We start from the raw sequence: 20,634 nt of genomic DNA, 5'->3' as shown, positions 1-20,634 counted from the left end.
TTGAATATCCACTGTAGCATGCTATAAATCTTGGCAAAATTGGTTCCTGTTCCAGTCATGTCTTCTGTCATGTTCCCGTGAGTCAAACAAAAACTCTCTAATGATTGGTTTACAATAGAGCCTGCCACAATGCAGGTGATGGCTGCGGGATGAAGTTTGTGAAGAGCAACTGCAGAAAGTTGCAGTCGACTGTAGTCAAATCTTCATAACCTTTGATCACATTTTGTAAAGTTTGACATTTTTTGGGGACCATTTTTATCCCCATAACAGTGGCGTCAGTTCAGCTCAGCTATGGCAAAGTGGGGTGCGTGGGGGTTGGAAGTTGAAGCTCATTTACTGCATTTTTACACAATTTAAAAACTCAAAAATGCTATTTGGAGAACAGGAAAAAAATGACAAAATTGACCCCAGCCTTTAATTATCACCCAAAAACAAAAGGTTTAAATATATGTGGAACGGCACATACAATGTTAACAACTACTGAACCTCATCATAAATTGACTAATTTACTTTTGAACGGTGCATGCAGTGCAATGTGAAATTGATGCCTAATACATGCAAGTCACAACAAGGGCGACTTCAAATGCTGACATCCATAACCGGTGCGTCAGTTTAAAGCTGTTTCTCACCATGAAATTTCACCTTTATAATAAAGGATTGCGTGCGTCTATCATCGCACTTTCAAACTAATGTAATATAAGCTACTATTCCTAATGTGATGAGTAGATTGCATAGTCATAATTTAGGCTAATAATATAACTCAATCATTGTTAGCAAAACAGACTCTTCTGAACAATGCATGCCTGAGCACTTAATGACATAGAGTAGGCCTTTTATAAATACATTTCATGCAATTCTACTACATTTTATATGACTTGAAACTGGATATATTTTATATGACTGGAAGCTACCTCATCTTGAAGGCAACCATCTAATCTAGACCTACGAAAGGGAGAGAAACAAATTGTACAATATGACGTCCATCTAGCCTGGAGCAGGAAATTAGTGCCCCCAAAAACCTTTCCAGTGGAACTGATCCAATGATACAGTGCATTCGGAAAGTATGCAGACCCCTTTACTTCTTCCACAATTTCTTATGTTACAGCCTTATTCTAAAAGGGATTTAAAAAAATATCCTCATCAATTTACACACAATACTCCATAATGACAAAGCAAAAACAGGTTTATAGACATTTTTGCAAATGTATTAAAAATAAAACAGAAATACCTTATTTACATAAATATTCATAACATTTGCTATGAGACTTGAAATTTAGCTCAGGCGCATCCTGTTTCCGTTGATCTTTCTTGAGATGTTTCTAGAACTTGAATGTACCACCTGTGGTACATTCAATTGATTGGACATGATTTGGAAAGGCACACACCTGTCTATATAAGGTTCCACAGTTGACAGTGCATGTCGGAGCAAAAACCAAGCCATGAGAACAAAGGAATTGTAAGTAGAGCTCTGAGTAAGGATTGTGTTGAGGCACAGATCAGGGGAAGGGTACCAAAACATTTCTACAGCATTGAAAGCCCCAAGAACACAGTGGCCTCCATCATTCTTAATGGAAGAAGTTTGGAACCATCAAGACTCTTCCTAGAGCTGGCCCCCAGGCCAAACTGAGAAATCGGGGGAGAAGGGCCTTGGTCAGGGAGGTGACTAAGAACCCGATGGTCACTCTGACAGAGTTCAAGAGCTCCTCTGTGGAGATGAGAGAACCTTCCAGAATTATAACCGTATCTGTAAGACTCCACCAATCAGGCCTTTATGGTAGAGTGGCCAGAGAGAAGTCACTGCTCACTAAAAGGCACATGACAGCCTGCTTGGAGTTTGCCAAAAGGCACCTAAAGGACTCTCAGACCATGGGAAACAAGATTCTTTGGTCTGATGAAACCAAGATTGGACTCTTTGGCCTGAATGCCAAGCGCCACGTCTGGAGGAAACCTGGCAAGATTCCTAAAGTGAAGCATGGTGGTGGCAGCATCATGTTGTGGGGATGTTTTTTCAGCAGCAGGGACTGGGAGACTAGTCAGGATTGAGGGAAAGATGACCGGAACAAAGTACAGAGAGATCCTTGATGAAAACCTGCTCGAGAGCACTCAGGACATCAGACTAGGACGAAGGTTCACCTTCCAACAGGACAACGACCCTAAGCACTAAGCCAAGACAACGCAGAAGTGGCTTCGGGACAAATCTCTGAATATCCTTGAGTGACCCAGCCAGAGCCCGGACTTGAACCCGATTGAACAATTCTGGAGAAACCTGAAAATAGCTATGCTGCGACACTCCCCATCGAACCTGACAAAGCTTGAGAGGATCTGCAGAGAGGAATGGGAAAAACTCTCCAAATACAGTTGTGCCAAGCTTGTAGCATCATACCCAAGAAGACTTGAGGCTGTAATCACTTCCAAAGGTGCTTCAACAAAGTACTGAGTAATGGGTCTGAATACCTATGTAAATGTGATATTTCAGTTTTGTATTTTTTTTAATCAATTTGCAAAAAGTTCTACAAACCTGTTTTTGCTTTGTCATTATGGGGTATTGTGTGTAGATTGATGAGGGGGGAAAAAATGCTATACATTTTAGAATAAGGCTGTAATGTAATAAAAGTGTGGATAAAGTTAAGGGGTCTGAATAGTTTTCGAATGCACTGTAAATAGTTAATAACTGTTAAATAACTTCTGAATAAATAAATAACTGCTAAATAGTTAACCTAATAGCTATCCGGACAATCTGCATTGACCCCATTTGACTCATCACATACACTGCTGTTACTGCTCATTATCTATCCTGTTGCCTAGTCACTTTACCCCCACCTATATGTACATACCTACCTCAATTACCTCATACTGCTGCATCGACTCTGTACTGGTACCCCGTGTATATAGCCAAGTTATTGTTACTCATTGTGTATTTATTCCTCGTGTTATTATCTTTTCAACTATTTTTATACAACTGGCCGTGAATGTTTCAAATGCCGAAATCAAATTCAAAGCAATCGGTGCATTAGCTAAATGGCTGAATGGCAAAGCAAACTGTCTGTCACTGTCTCTGCTCTCTGCCTTCTTAACTTGAGAGAAAGGAGGTTTCTCTCCGAGCGATGTTTCGCATGGTCCTAAAGCCAGCCCAATAAAACTCTAAACAGCCTTTACATTTGATTCGGGATTGGAATGATTTTAGTCTACTTTTTTGTAGCCTACTTTAACATTATTGGTCTTGAGCTAGGGTATTAAGACTGCCATACCCAACTGACACCAACGCTTCATAATGCAATACACGTTGAAAGGTGATTTGACAAAAGTGATTCGCTCTAATGCACCCATTATGATGGATTATGCAAAAGAACTGGTAACATTGAGAACCACTTTTCTCTCACCTCTTTTTCTGATGTAAGTTTGCTGTGAAAAGGGTGCGTCTTCAGCCTCTCATAGACTTGCTCAAAGAAGTCGTAGTAGTCGTAACCCTCGTTGGACTTCTGACCAATGACAAAGGCCATGTCGAAGGCCCTCATGGTCGCCAGGTCTTTCCTGTTGTTCATGGCATATTTCCACAGGTTGTCCTGTTCAAACCAAAAGTGGTGGACAAAGATGGGTTTTTATGGCTGCATTTATGGCTGCATTCCAGTGTAAAACGTTGTTCCTTGTTTATCGTACCTCTCAAATTTGAGTAAAGTAAAGCCAGTACTTAGCTGGTTATCGGTATGAGACGTACACCAAACGACACATACAGTTGAAGTCGAGAAATTTACATACACCTTAGCCAAATACATAACAACTCAGTTTTTCACAATTCCTGACATTTAATCCTAGTAAAAAGTTAGGATCAGCACTTTATTTTAAGAATGTGAAATGTCAGAATAAAAGTAGAGAGAATTATTTATTTCAGCTTTTTTTGCTTTCATCACATTCCCAGTGGGTCAGAAGTTTACATACACTAAATTAGTATTTGGTAGTATTGCCTTTATATTGTTTTAACTCGGGTGAAACGTTTCAGGTAGCCTTCCACAAGCTTCCCACAATAATTTGGGTGAATTTGGTTCCATTCCTCCTGACAGAGCTGGTGTAACTGAGTCAGGTTTGTAGGCCTCCCTTGCTCACACACACTTTTTCAGTTCTGCCCACAAATGTTCTATAGGACTGAGATCAGGGTATTGTGATGGCCACTCCAATACATTGACTTTGTGGTCCTTAAGCCATTTTGCCACATCTTTGGAAATATGCTTGGGGTCATTGTCCATTTGGAAGACCCATTTGCAACCAAGCTTTAACTTCCTGACTGATGTCTTGAGATGTTTCTTCTATATATCCACACCATTTTCCTGCCTCATGATGCCATCTATTTTGTGAAGTGCACCAGTCACTCCTGCAGCAAAGCACCCCAACAACATGATGCTGCCACCCCCGTGCTTCACGGTTGGGATGGTGTTCTTCGGCTTGCAAGTCTCCCCTTTTTCCTCCAAACATAACAATGGTCATTAAGGCTAAACAGTTCTATTTTTGAGTCATCAGACCAGAGGACATTTCTCCAAAAAGTACGATCTTTGTCCCCATGTGCAGTTGCAAATCGTAGAATGGCTTTTTTATGGCGGATTTGGAGCAGTGGCTTCTTCCTTGCTGAGCGGCCTTTCAGGATATGTCGATATAGGACTAATTTTTACTGTGGATATAGATACTTTTGTACTTGTTTCCTCCAGCATCTTCACAAGGTCTTTCGCTGTTGTTCTGGGATTGATTTGCACTTTTTCCACCAAAGTACGTTCATCTCCAGGAGAGAACGCGTCTCCATCCTGAGAGGTATGACGGCAGCATGGTCCCATGGTGTTTATACTTGCGTACTATTGTTTGTACAGATGAACGTGGTACTTTCAGGCGTTTGGAAATTGCTCCCAAGGATGAACCAGACTTGTGGATGTCTACATTTTTTTTCTGAGGTCTTGGCTGATTTCTTTTGATTTTCCCATGATGTCAAGCAAAGAGTCACTGAGTTTGAAGGTTGGTCTTGAAATACATCCACAGGTACACCTCCAATTGACTCAAATGACATCAAATAGCCAATCAGAAGCTTCTAAAGCCATGACATCATTTTCTGGAATTTTCCATGCTGTTTAAAGGCACAGTCAACTTAGTGTATGTGAACTTCTGGCCCACTGGAATTGTGATACAGTGAATTATAAGTGAAATAATCGTTCTGTCAACAATTGTTGGGAAAATTACTTGTGTCTTGCACAAAGTAGATGTCCTAACCGACTTGCCAAAACTATAGTTTGTTAACAAGAAATGTGTGGAGTGGTTGAAAAACGAGTTTAAATTACTCCAACCTATGTGTATCTAAATTTCCGACTTCAACTGTATATATATATACATATTTTTTTCTATATGTTTTTGCACAAATGTGTTTACATCCCAGTTAGTGAGCATTTCTCATTTGCCAAGACAATCCATCCACCTGACAGGTGTGGCATATCAAGAAGCTGATTAAACAGCATGGTCATTACACAGGTGCACCTTGTGTTGGCGACAATAAAAGGCCACTAAAATTAGCAGTTTTGTCACACAACACAATGCCACAGATTTCTCAAGTTTTGAGAGAGCAGGCAATTGGCATGCTGACTGCAGGAATGTCCAACAGAGCTGTTGCTAGAGAATTTAATTACTTTCTCTACTATAAGCCACGTCCAACATCGTTTTAGAGAATTGGCAGTACATTGGACCGGCCTCACAACCACTGACCAGGTGCAACCACGCCAGCCCAGGACCTCCATTTCCGGGGGGGGGGGGGGGGGGGGGCTGAGGAGTATTTGTCTGTAATAAAGCCCTTTTGTGGGGAAAAACTCATTCTGGATTGGCCTATGCCCTCCTAGGCCCACCTGGCTTCACCCCTTCCCAATCATGTGAAATCCATAGATTAGGGCCTAATGAATGTATTAAAATTGAATGATTTCCTTCTATGAACTGTAACTCAGTAAAATCTTTGAAATCGCTGCATGTTGCTTCCATATTTTTGTTCAGTTTATAGTGCTATCATCAATCATAACTCCAATATTTAACCCTGTTTAATATTTAAAACACTGATTGCATTTAGAATGCACTTCCCCTATTATATGAAGTGCTAGGTTTTTCTAGCTGGTTACTGTCACGTTCGTTATAGCGATGAGACAAAGGCACAGCGTGATGACAATACATCTTCTTTAATGAAACAAAGAAACTTAAACAAAAACAACAAAACGAACGTGACGCTATAATAATAGTGCCTACACAGGTAACTAAACATCGACAATCACCCACGAATTACCCAAGGAATATGGCTGCCTAAATATGGTTCCCAATCAGAGACAACAATAAACAGCTGCCTCTAATTGAGAACCAATCTAGGCAACCATAGACATACAAAACACCTAGACTAGAAAACAAGCCCATAAACAAACAAAAACCCTAGACAGGGCAAAACACAACAAACCACCCATTGTCACACCCTGACCAAACCAAAATAACAAAGAAAACAAAGATAACTAAGGTCAGGGCGTGACAGTTACAAGGACAAACTTGTGTTTTGACGGAAATTATTCCAATCGTTTTTCCACCATTCATTCAAACACTTCAAATAAGGGCTGTGTTTTGTGTAGACTCACCCTGGTGTGACATTTTGATAACTGTGTAAATCTCTTCAGACAAGTTGACTTATATCAATATATTTAGCCCCCAAAACAAATTACTAATTAGCTGCTAATGTGGCTATCATACAGAACTACACATGCCTGTCTCAAGCTTCACATCACTCACCAGGGCCATGATGATCTGGACGAGAGGTACGAATCTCTGGATTAGCTATCTAATGTTAGCTAAATTGAGCAATTAATCAATAGGCTACATTTGTTTACATTTACAATTCTGTGAACTGTCTTTTGTCATGTATACATATATTCATGCACATACAGTATGTGCATTTCCTGGCTTCAGGGCCTGACGAACAGGCAGTTTACTTAGGGCACGGGAGGTGGAGAAAAAAAGAGGCCTAAGCCCTAAGAAGTTTTTAAGGTTAGGATTGGGGGAGGAGATTCTGATTGCTGATCCTAAATCTATACATAGGGTGTAAACATTGACAATAATACAGAGCACGTTTCAGAAAATCCTCAGCCTTAAGGTCCAGGAGTTTTTCTTCTGATGACATGATCTGGAGCAGCCAAAACTTAACTTTTATAGGCACACTGTAGACACACTACAACTTAGAATATTTTAATTAACCCTAACTTTAGCTAATCCTAACTGTGGCATCAAGCTACACACTCACGCACAATGACACTCCAACACACACACATAATAACATGCACACACATTTATACCGACTCTACACACACGTACACACACTCGCATACAATCATAATTTATGCTGCTGCTTCTCTGTTTATCATATATCCTGATGCCTAGTCACCTTACCCTTATACATACATGTATCTAGTTCAATCACTCCATGCACATTGCAAATATGGTGTTGGAACTGACCCTGTATATAGCTTCTTACTTTCTCGTGTTCTTCTTATTTTTTATTTGTTGTGTGTTTTTGTTCTACCTTACGTTATTTTTAATGCTACATTGATTTTGATTAATGCACTGTTGGGTTTGGAGCTTGCAAGAAAGGCATTGCACTATATTTGTGGACGTGACATTAACAACTTGAAACTTGAATTGAGAAAGGCTTACTCACCAAATTGCCACTGACCTCAAAATGCTGCAGAAGGAAAAAAACATACTCTCCAGCCATTAGGTCTTGCCTCTCCGCCTCCATTAAAAGGTTAATTGCATCCTCAGCGTTGGTCATCACCACAATCACTAGGAGAAGATGGGGAATTATGGTTTCGGTAACTTAGGTTTCAGTAAGCATTTTTGGCCAGTTTCCTTGACAGATAAAACCTAGTCCTGGACTCAATGGTGCTTTTAATGAAATTCATTCAGAATTCAGAATGCATTCAGAATGCTTTTTAGTTCAGGACTAATATTAATCTGTTTCTGGGAAACCGGACCACAACTGGTTGGTGTAGGAGCTTCGTCTCGCAAAATGAATAGACCTGAGTAAAATTATGTCAGGTCAATACTTTCAATTGCTTTAGCTGTGCTTGATTATTTTCAGTGCATAGAGCGAATTAAAAACAAAAAACAAAGTAGTTTTGTGTGAAGTAGGCATTGGTCTGAAGCCGAAAAAGAAAGCAAACTCACGCAACGCCTATTCCACCCATGATCTACCAAGGTTTTCCAGCACACAGCTTTTGGCTACTAAATTATCTATGTTGGTACTGTCTTTCAAATGATGTGTAGGCAGGTTGCTTGGGATTCAAATCTTCTTGATATTAACAGCTGTTTTTCCCGAGGGAAGCGAAAAACCAGAAACCAATTTTAACCAACATGGAGTAAAGACAATTAAGCAAGCTCCTGGAATATACACAAAAAATCAACATGTACACATGAACTATTTACAGTGTATTCAGAAAGTATTCATACCCCTTGAATTATTTAAGTTTGTTGTGTTATAGCATGAATTCAAAATGGAATAAACATATTTTTTCCTCACCCATTTACACACAATACCCCATTACAAATTGAAAACATGTTTTTAGAGATTTTTACAAATGTATTGAAATATATCATTAACATACAGTATACCAAATTGCAACAAAAAGGTAGAAATAAATCTATTCTAGATTTTTGTTACATAGTTTTGTTGGTCCGGGTATACAGTTGAAGTTGGAAGTTTACATACACTCAGGTTGGAGTCATTAAAACTCGTTTTACAACCACCACAAATTTCTTGTTACTATAGTTTTGGCAAACTATAGTTTTGGCAAGTTGGTTAGGACATCTACTGTGTGCGACACAAGTAATTTTTCCAACAATTGTTTACAGATAGATTATTTCACTTATAATCAGAGGTGTGGACTCGAGTCAGACTCGACTTTGACTTTACCACCAATGACTCGTGACTTGACTTGGACTTGAGCCTTATGACTCGACCTGACTTGATACCTTTCCCTTCCCAAATATAAAAGATTATGCAATTTTAAAAAGTGTGCAGCACATCAACTCTTCATTTAACGGATGACAGTTTGACAGCAGCCAATCAAATTGTGCCAGCTGAGAAAAAGTTGTGCGTGGCAGTGCAGAGGAACGTCGGCGGGTGAATTCAGATGGAGCCCTTGGAAAGATGATATCCACAATTATTATTTTTGGATATAAAGACGACGCTGTATCAACAAAAAACGGATTGCAACTTGCAAAACATGCGGGAAGAAAATTACAGACGGAGGCACGACAATTTCCAACTTTGTTCGACATTTGAAGCTGCGTAAAGAACAGTAAGTCGTGGCTAATATAGCCGACAGATACATTTTATTACTTTACTAGTATATCATGTAGGCTAACGTAACGTTAAATCAATGAGCCTCCACACAGTCAGTCAGTGAGGGAACGTGATCATTGCACCCAAGATTGGGCTACAACTGGTTAGCCTAATGTAACCACACAGAGAGAAAGTGTGTGTGTGTGTGTGTTAAGGTTGGGCGAATGTGTACAAGCCTACATCGCCTGATTACGCCCCATAGCCATCATTGATAGTTGATCACTGTTGGGAGGGGGGTGGTCTTTCTCATGGCTACCTATGTATTTCCATGGAAATATAACATTTATTTGGAAAGTAATAAATATATAGATATAATTTAAAAGCAGTAATGATTTGCGTAAATGTAATATATTAACTATTACTGTTGTTAAAAATATGAAATGGTATTACATTTGGTGAAAAGCACATTATGACTTGTTTAGGACTCGAAACTCAAAGTTTAGGACTTGAGACTTGACTTGATACTTGACGGTCTTGACTTGAAACTTGTCAAGACAGGCAAGTCCGAGTCTTGGGACTTGAGTGCTAAGACTTGTGACTTACTTGTGAATTGTAAAACAATGACTTTGTCCCACCTCTGCTTATAATTCACTGCATCACTATTCCAGTGGGTCAGAAGTTTACATTAACTAAGTTGACTGTGGCTTTTAACAGCTTGGAAAAATCCAGAAAATTATGTCATTCTTTAGAAGCTTCTGATAGGCTAATTGACGTCATTTGAGTCAATTGGAGGTGTACCTGTGGATGTATTTCAAGGCCTACCTTCAAACTCAGTGCCTCTGCTTAACATCATGGGAAAATCAAAACAAATTAGCCAAGACCTCAGAAAAAAAATTGTAGAACTCCACAAGTCTGGTTCATCCTTGGGAGAAATTTCCAAACGCCTGAAGGTACCATGTTCATCTGTACAAACAATAGTACGCAAATATAAACACCATGGGACCACGCGGCCGTCATACCGCTCATGAAGGAGACGCGTTCTGTCTCCTAGAGATGAACGTACTTTGGTGCGGAAAGTACAAATCAATCCCAGAACAACAGCATAGGACCTTGTGAAGATCCTGGAGGAAACAGGTACAAAAGTATCTATTTCCACAGTAAAAACAAGTTCTATATCGACATAACCTGAAAGGCCGCTCAGCAAGGAAGAAGCAACTGCTCCAAAACCGCCATAAAAAAGCCAGACTACGGTTTGCAATTGCACACGAGGACAAAGATCATACTTTTTGGAGAAATGTCCTCTGGTCTGATGAAAACAAAAATAGAACTGTTTGGCCATTATGACCATCATTATGTTTGGAGGAAAAAGGGAGATGCTTGCAAGCCGAAGAACACCATCCCAACCGTGAAGCACGGGGGTGGCAGCATCATGTTGTGGGGATGCTTTGATGCAGGAGTGACTGGTGCACTTCACAAAATAGATGGCATCATGAGGAGGAAAATGATGTGGATATATTGAAGCAACATCTCAAGATGTCAGTTAAAGCTTGGTTGCAAATGGGTCTTCCAAATGGACAAGAACCCCAAGCATACTCCCAAAGTTGTGGCAAAATCAAGGTATCACAAAGCCCTGACCTCAATCCTATAGAACATTTGTGGACAGAACTGAAAAAGTGTGTGCAAGCAAGGAGGCCTACAAACCTGACTCAGTTACACCAGCTCTGTCAGGAGGAATGGGTCAAAATGCACCCAACTTATTGTGGGAAGCTTGTGGAAGGCTACCCGAAACGTTTGACCCAAGTTAAACAATTTAAAGGCAATGCTACCAAATACTAGTTGAGTGTATGTAAACTTCTGTCCCACTGGGAATGTGATGAAAGCAATAAAAGCTTAAATAAATCATTCTCTCTACTATTATTCTGACATTTCACATTCTTAAAATAAAGTGGTGATCATAAGTGACCTCAGACAGGGAATTTTTACTTGGATTAAATGTCAAGAATTGTGAAAAACTGAGTTTAAATGTATTTGGCTAAGGTGGATTTAAACTTCTGACTTCAACTGTAACCCTTTGCATGTGTATTGAAATAACGGCAGGCATCATCAACAGAGAGATCCGTGCATAATGTTGTGATGATTCGGAGAGCTTTGACTCATTCTAGGTGGAAAACGATCAGTAGAGTCATCAGGTGTTTCGTTAAAATTCCCTGATAGAAACCTTTGAGTATTTGTTGCATCAATCCTGTAATTTTCTGGTAAATTTGGCAAAAAGGGTCTTATTTGGAGCATGTGACTTATGTCCATACACATTACAGATGATGAAAGTAGAATTGTCAAGTTTAACAATTACTGTGACCCATCTCCCATCCTTTGAAGATGTGGATTTTAGAATGTCGCCTTTAAACTTGTGGATAAGCATCAAAACACCAGGAGAAGGGTTTGATCCATGACTGAAACAGGCCATGTCTCCCCATTGTGACTTCCAAAATGTCAAGTCACTTTCACATGAATGGGTTTCCTGAAGAAGGATCAAATCTGTGTTATTGCGTTTACAATATCAAAATAAGGCTTTCCTTTTTGCAGGACCTCTCCAACCCCAAGCATTCAGGCTAACGATATTGAGTGAGTCGAAAACAAACTCCTGCATTAAAAAAAGAAAGAGACACAAACTAGACAACAGATGTAGTAATGTGAACAATAAAGAAAAACAGTAAACCCTGAGAGCGCTACTTCGACGGAAAACTACGCTCAGTTGAGGTAGCGGTGGTTAACAGTATAACAAATCTATTTTTTTCCTTTTTTTGGTTGGCAAGTGTTCCTTAATTGTAGTTCGGGCGGTAAATTTACTCGTGGCACCACAGTAAATGTACTCTTGGCAGTACTCACAGTTCAAGTGTGGTTCATGTCATCAGCGTTAACCAGTAATCTTTCTTCTTTTGATGAACGTGTGTGGGCCCTTGAACCCAGCCTTTTTTCCCTCTTGTCGTGCCTTTTGTATAAGTGGCCACAGCTTCTCCCTGGCAGTCTGATCTTATGGTATCAGAGCCTCTGGTGGCCAGAATACGTCACATGCTTACAGTTGGATTTTTGCATGGAATCGACACTGAATTTCACTTTCAGCGTTTTCAAGTCTCTCACAGATGAGATAAGATGTTACAGTCAGCTCCCGTACATAGCTTAACAGTACGATTCTGGTTGTTTTTTCTCAGTGTTTCTGTCCACTGCTCTTTCTCAGTATTTTTCTCATTGACATTCACTAGCTGAGCTACACATTGCACTTCACTCTGTTTCACTTTAATTGTCCCAATGAACATGTCCTCATTTCCTGCTGTTATCCCCCTGTCTATGCTGTGAATCCTCTGGTTTTCTGCCCGTGTGTGTGCTTGAGGAGCACTTTTTGGCACAAGGATTTTTTCCTGTAACATACTTTGCATATCTGACCATATGCTGGACACTTTTTTGGTTCATGTTTGTATCCACAACGTGAGCATTCTCCCTGTGATCTCTCTTTTACTAGCTGTGCACAGTCTTTGTCTTCGCCATTTCTGTGTTTTCTTTCGCTAATGCAACTTGTGAAGCTCGACTTACTCATGAAGCATTCTCAAATGTCTCTGGCTCACTTCACTAGCACGGCAAATGTCTATTGCTCTAGCTGGCAGGAGATCTGGTTCTCTGAGTAATCTGCCTCGCACTTGGTCATTTGTGATTCCACACACAATTCTGTCCTGTATCAGTGACTCGGTATGTTGTTAAAACATAGTATTTTGCTTTATTTTTTTAGATCAGTGACACAAGCATCAATTGACTCTGTCCTTGTACTCTCGTAAAAAAAGATATGCCTCAGGTATGTCAAATTTTTTTCTTGGCTCACAGCACATTCGGAAACGCTCTTTTAATACATCCAAGTCATCTACATCACTGTCAAAATTGAATAGATTGATTGCATCTTCTCCGGCTACGTGCAGGAATGTGGCACATTTCACTTTTTCGGATTTCTCTGTGATGCCACTGGCGATGATATAAAGGTTGAATTTCTGCATCCACACTCCAATTTCCCTCTAGGTTCAGAGTAGTTGGTGGTCTCATTTGTTCCATGTTTTGTAATGTTGAGCTTTCCTTTGTATTACTTTTTCACATGACACCACGTAATATATTAGCACACTGAGGCAGGGTAACAGCGCCATCCTCAGCCACTCCAGATAAGTACATGTACAGTGCATTCAGAGAGTATTCAGACCCCTTGACTTTTCCATATTTTTTTATGTTACAGCCTTATTCTAAAATGGATTAAATAAAATGTTTTCCTTGTCAATTTACACACAATACCCTTTAATAACTAAGCGAAAACAGGTTTTTAGAAATGTTTGTAAATGTTTTTAAAAAGAAAACAGAAATACCTTATTACATAAGTAATACTCAGGTGCATCCTGTTTCCATTGATCATCCTGAGATGTTTCTTTATTGGAGTCCACCTGTGGTAATTGAAATTGTTTGGACATGATCTGGAAAGGCACACTCCTGTCTATATAAGGTCCCACAGTTGTCAGTGCATGTCAGAGCAAAAACCAAGCCATGAGGTTGAAGGATTTGTTCGAGCTCCGAGACAGGATTGTAACCAGCAAAAAATGTAGATAGCATTGAAGGTCCCCAATAACACAGTGGCCTCCATCATTCTTAAGTGGAAGAAGTTTGGAACCACCAAGACGCTTCCTATAGCTGGCCTTGCGGCCAAACTGAGCAATCGGGGGAGAAGGGCCTTGGTCAGGGATGGCTCCAGAGTTCCCCTGTGGAAATGGGAGAAACTTTCAGAAGGACAACCATCTCGGCAGCACTTCACAAATCAGACCTTTACGGTAGAGTGGCCAGACGGAAGCCACTCCTCAGTAAAATGCACATGAGAGCCCGCTTGGAGTTTGCCAAGAGGCACCTAAATGACTCTGACGATGAGAAAGAAGATTCTCTGGTCTGATGAACCCAAGATTGAACTCTTTTGCCTAAATGCCAAGCATCTGGAGGAAACCTGGCACCATCCCTAAAGTGAAGCATGGTGGAAGCAACATCATCCTGTGGGGATGTCTTTCAGAGGCAGCGACTGGGAGACTAGTCAGGATCGAGGGAAAGATGAACGGAGTAAAGTACAGAGGGATCCTCGATGAAAACCTGCTCCAGAGCAATCAGAACTTCAGAATGGGGTGAAGATTCACCTTCCAACAGGACAACGAACCTACACACACAGGCAAGACAACTCAGGAGTGGCTTCAAGTCTCTGAATGTCCTTGAGTGGCCCAGCCAGAGCCCAGACTTGAACCCGATCTAACATCTCTGGAGAGACCTGAAAATAGCTGTGCAGCAACACTCCCATCCAAACTGACAGAGCTTGAGACTCCCCAAATACAGGTGTGCCAAGCTTATAGTGTTTTACCCAAGAACACTCCAGGCTGTAATCGCTGCCAAAGGTGCTTCAACGATGTACTGAGTAAAGGGTCTGAATACTTATGTAGATGTGATATTTCATTATTTTTTTGTATTTTTTTTTGCAAAAATGTCTAAAAACCTGTTTTTGCAACGTCATTATGGGGTATTGTGTGTAGATTGATGAGGATTTTTTTTATGAACAGAGTGGACAAAGTTTTGTAGACTTTACCCTTTGCAAAAGTTTTTATTTTTTTTAATCGTGCTTGGCTCTGCCCACCTCCTTGCTTGTTCTGCCCACTATGACTACTTTGTTGCCATTGGAAACGACAGGCTGGTTTAGCTAAGTCTTTGCTAACATTAGCTAACGTTAACTAGCTAACTAGCTAATCAAAATATCTGTTTGCATTTATTGATTTACCTCAGCTTGAATACAACCATATAGCTAGCTATCTACAGTAGCCTAGGTTTGTTCGCATACACTTCTTATGACTGGCAGCCTGGTGAAAGCAGCTGTGTTGTTGCTGAGCAACCGACACGGTGTTAGAACTCTGAGCTTCGGCTAAAAAATATGTTAGCATTGTCAGAAATGCTACAAAAAGGTAGCACATCGTTGGTTCTTAATGGACAGAAATGAGCAAGTAAGAGCAATAAATTATACATTTAATCAAATCTGTTGCCCCTACAAACGTGTTCGGTCCAAAAGGTCCGCAAGTCTAATGGTCACTTTATGGACGCTGTAGTCTCGTTCTCATCCAATGCCTAAACATTGAATTAATTCTGGGCACAAAGTTGTCTGAGAACCCTAACATGCTGACCACACCGCTCGCGCGTATGTTGATTCTGTCCCCCCACACCTGACGTGATCATGACGGGTTAAAATATCAAAATGAACTCTGAACCAATTATATTAATTTGGGGACAGGCCGAAAAGCATTTATGGCAATTTAGCTAGCTAGCTTGCTGTTGCTAGCTCATTTGTCTTGGGATATAAATATTGGTTTGTTATTTTACCCAAAATGCACAAGGTCCTCTACTTCGACAATTAATCCACAGATAAAATGGTAAACCGAATTTGTTTCTCTCCTCCTTCCTTCAGGCTTCTTTTTCTTCTTTGGACTTTATATGGTGGTTGGCAACCAACTTTACGGTGCATTACCACAACCGACTGGAGAGTGGACCGCAGTTCATATTTCAATCACCCATGTGGGGTATATGCTCCTAAAAACCAATGAGAAGATTTGAGAGGCAAGACTTGCAGCGCATTGAGCATCACAAATAGAACCAAGATCTATTTTAGCACCCGGCTACGCAGACGCTTGCTGACGCACGCGAGAAGTGTAGGTGCAATAATTGAATAACATGTATGTGTACATTTATTTTGCAAAGCTCGCTCACGCGATGCGCGCAGTGTGGTCAGCATGGAATGCTTAACGGCCCAGTTAAAAATCCAGTATACGGTTCTTGGTAATGGATGGATGGCTCATGACGAGAGGTGAGAGTGTATTGTGTACCTCCAATCAAGTTGATTTGCTAATTTTGATTGAGATTGGCGTCATATTGGCTTAAATATGATGGCAGGGAGATCTGAATTTAACATTGAGCTTCAATCGATGCCTATGTAATAGAATAGGGAGATAATGCAAGTCTTCAGGTCTATAGCAAGGTTACTCATCATGCAAGCATAGTTCATCAGGCCATCTGCAATACAAACCCACTTACCACATTAAAAGACACTACAGCACTATATAACTGATTAACTGAAGTAACTGAAGTAATAGAGGAGGAACATTTGTTTGCTTACCTCTTGCCACTGTCGAGATGTACTTGACATTCCTGTGGACAAGTTCCATGTTGCTGGTGTCAAACTTAACACTTGCTGTTACGGTGAGTTGAGCTCTGAGCTGATCCTCGACAGACTTCCATAAAGCATCGACTTTGTCCCAAGTGTTTGAATCTAGCCCCCCTCCAATCAGAGCCACATGGTCCCACCCAAAATATTGCAGTGTCCTAACTAAGACCTCTCCACTTCTTTTAAGGGGGGGCACAACTTTGATGTAGGTATCGTAAATGGCAGTGTTGTCCATCTTGGAGGATTGTCCGACAAAGCCAAACATCGGGATGTTCCAAGTAGATGCAATAAGACCGGTGACCTGTAAAACAAAGAGTAAAATTATTATTATATTCATAAACATTGTTCATGGTTGCCCGTGCAAAATGTATACATTTTAAAGGATACTACAGTGCCTCCAAAAGTGAATACATAGTCATTAGGGACTGTTCGATAATTACTGGGGGGAAGGGGGGGGGGGGTCCAAAATAGTGTAGGGGGGGTGCAACATGTTTTTTTACTTTGTGGAGGGTTGCGTGTTTTTCTTTTGGGCACAGGGGAGGGATGTGCATTTTTCCCCCGGTTTAAAATTCACAGTTTTGCAGGTTTTCCTATATAATTTATTCCAACCTAGCCAAGTTTACCCATATACTTGCATACCTTGGTTTGACCATTAGAAAGTGTTTTCTGGGACAAGTGTTCTGTCACCAACAGGTCCATTGTTGAATTCATGAATTTCTCTTTTTTCTCATGTAGGCTACATTTATAATGCATCAGTACTGCAATGTACTGTACCAATGCATCACCGCCAGCCTATATGATCACATTTGTCCTACACCAGAGCTACACACTCTGGCCATTCAAACTTCCCAGCCAGTTCATTGCCAAAGACTCAACAAACAAGGGTACGTCTTGTCCTCAAACATTAGTTTTAAAAATTCCTCAAAATAAGTGACCAAACTATAGGCCTATTCAGTGCTATTCAAGTCCAATGCAACCATTTTATCGCAAAATCAAATGGTCAAAAAGAAACAAAAGTAGCTTCTTAGCAAAGAACAATTAAGTAAGAATTTTGCGTGGACTTTTTGGGAGTGGTCTGAGTGGGGAGTGGAATACTGAAAACTAGCTGTTATTTGCAGAGAGGTTTTGAACCTGGTGATGTCACCAGGCAGGCCAAAACTACATCCCACCAATACAGGCTGAAATTTATTTTCAAACAGTTCTTACACTTAAAGGGCATTATCATAATTTTCACAATTTCACAGTATTATTCCAACCTCATAGTGTGGAAAAATATATAAAACACAGGTAAATCTAGATTTTTACTGTGCTGGACCTTTCATTTGTAAATTTGGAGGTGCAGGAACACAAAGTGAGCACTAGAGGGGTTGACCTGGGGGTTCAGAGGTACCGGAATGCATGAGAAAAAAAGTTACCAACACAATGTTCAGCAGACAAATCACATTAGGCTACTATCTATGGTAGACTTACTGTAATGGACAGCAATCTCTAATGTGCATTTTAATTCAAAGATTTTTAAATATTACTACAAAACACACATAAACCCAAAATTCAAGCCTGAACCTACCGGAGTTCTTCCTACATGAAAAATATTTGATGTGTCCATGCCAGAATGATAAAACATGATTGTGCTGTTATACATATTACAAAGAAAAATATAAAAGGCCATAGATTTAGAATGTCTTTGGTAAATATTTAGTCTGCTGCAAAAATAAACACACTCCAGGAATCATTTTTGACTGTGAACTGTAGTATTATATTATGCATATACTGTATGGAATGGTTAGGTTCTATCTATGAGCATAGCCACGGGAAGGGTTGTTGCAGCACCCCCTGAAAAATCTGAATGAAAAAATGACAATCAAAATGGTTGTTCACATAAGTAGTACACAGAGCCTTTAATAGTCCTGTATTAGTGGACCGATATATCCGTCTGCAGTTCTGTACACAATAAGCGTTTTCTAAACAGTTTCTATACATTCTATAAACATTCATATATCAACCAACATTTCTTCTATACATTTTACAGGATAATAATGGTGCATGAAGCAACTATGGAATGTGGTAGACTAAAGGTTTCTGTTTTGCAGGTAGCCTAGCAGTTAGAGCATTGGGCCAGGAACTGAAAGGCTGCTGGATCGAATCCCCAAGCTGACAAGGTAAAAATCTGTTGTTCTGCTCCTGAGCAAGGCAGTTAACCCACTGTTCCCTGGGCGCCTGAAGACGTGAATGTCGATTAAGGCAGCCCCCCCGCACCTCTCTGATTCAGAGGGGTTGGGTTAAATGCTGGGTTGGGTTAAATTTAGATATGTATGGGACTGTTTTCAGATTTTATCTGACATTTTGAAATTCGCTTCCTTATTAGAAACTGTAGGAGAGAGTGGGGTAAATTGAGATTTTTTTTACATTCAGCATCCCTCCATCAAGGGAAATATATTATTATTTCTAACAAAGATATCTACGTATACACTGAGTATACAAAACATTAAGAATAACTGCTCTTTCCATGACATAGACTGACCAGGCGAATCCAGGTGAAAGCTATGATTGCTTATTGATGTCACTTGTTAAATCTACTTCACTCCGTGTAGATGAAGGTAGGAGACAGGTTAAAGAAGGATTTTAAAGCCTTGAGACGAGTGAGACATGGATTGTGTATGTGTACCATTCCGAGAGTGAATGGGCAAGACAAAAGATTGAAGTGCCTTTGGGAATGTCCTCGGTTGCATCACTCAGTACCGAGTTCCAAACAGTACCGAGTTCCAATAACTGTTCATGAAAAGAGTTCCATGGCCAAGCAGCCGCACACAAGCCTAGGATTACAATGAACAATGCCAAGCGTAGGCTGGAGTGGTGTAAAGGTCGCTGCCATTGGACTCTGAAAAAGTGGAAACTTGTTCGCTGGAGTGATGAATCACGCTTCCCATCTGGCAGTCCGACAGATTAATCTGGGTTTTGTGGATGCCAGGAGAACGCTACCTGCCTGAATGCATAGTGCCAACTGTAAAGTTTGGTGGAGGAGGAATAATGGTCTGGGGCTGTTTTCATGGTTCGGGCTAGACCCCTTAGTTGCAGTGAAGGGAAATCTTAACATTGCAGCATACAATGACATTATAGACAGTTCTTGTTGGAACAGTTTGGGGAAGGCCCTTTCCTGTTTCAGCATGTCAATACCCCTGTGCACAATGCGAGGTCCGTACAGAAATGGTTTGTGGTCGACTGCGAGCCAGGCCTAATCGCCCAACATCAATGCCCAACCTCACTCACGCTCTTGTGGCTGAATGGAAGCAAATCCCTGCAGCAATATTCCAACATCTAGTGGAAAGCCTATCCAGAAGAGTGGAGGCTGTTACAGCAGTAAAGGGGGAACCAAATCCATATTAATGCCCATGATTTTTGAATGGGATGTTCAAAAAGCAGGTGTCCACATACCTTTGGCCATGTAGTTTATCTATAGCTTAAACAGGTTAAATAGGGATTTTGATGGGGATTTATTTCTTATGCTAATTAGATTTCCACGGAGGCGCAAACATCGACTCTAGGGTTAAAGCATCTTTTAACACTGGCTTAACACCTAACAAACACTTTCACAAATACTTTTTAAAAACACTTTTAACATAGGCCAGGCCCTGCCCTCTAACCACTTACCATTAGGCAACATCTTTTCAATTTATTTTTTCAGTCCTGTCCAGACCGGCAATATTTTTGGGTTGATTTTTGTTCTGCTCTGTGAAGGAAGAAACCACATGGAAAAAGTGGCAAGCAAGTTAGGTCCAAAAAACAGATTCTGGGATGGTCCGGACCTGATCAAATCTGAACCAATCATAGATGTCTGTGTTTTAGCCACATCAAGGCCGCTCCGGACCGGACCAAATCTGATTCAATCATAGATGCCTATATTTGGATCAGACTTGGTCCGGTCTTGATTTCAAAGTCCACAGACGTCCGGTCCGGACCAGCCTATTTGGGCCAAACAAAGATGTGTATAATTGTTTCAGATTTGGTCTGGTCAGTACAGGGCTTGATTTGTCCAAACATA

The 20,634-nt window shown here is 40.5% G+C and overlaps 1 protein-coding gene across 1 annotated transcript in view; it reads right to left on the bottom strand.

The window, feature by feature from the left end:
* The window catches only part of gucy2g (guanylate cyclase 2g), a 36,709-nt gene extending 33,167 nt beyond the window's left edge, over positions 1–3,542 (bottom strand). Inside the window, exon 1 of the mRNA XM_036945878.1 lies at positions 3,381–3,542. Within this exon, the coding sequence (XP_036801773.1) occupies positions 3,381–3,542 (162 nt within the window). The remainder of the gene's footprint in view (positions 1–3,380) is intronic.
* Positions 3,543–20,634: the final 17,092 nt, after the last annotated feature.

Source organism: Oncorhynchus mykiss, chromosome 16 (genome assembly GCF_013265735.2).
Source record: "Oncorhynchus mykiss isolate Arlee chromosome 16, USDA_OmykA_1.1, whole genome shotgun sequence".
NCBI lineage: Eukaryota > Metazoa > Chordata > Actinopteri > Salmoniformes > Salmonidae > Oncorhynchus > Oncorhynchus mykiss.
The sequence above is the reverse complement of the archived record's forward strand: the minus strand, read 5'-3'. Positions and strand labels throughout refer to the sequence as shown.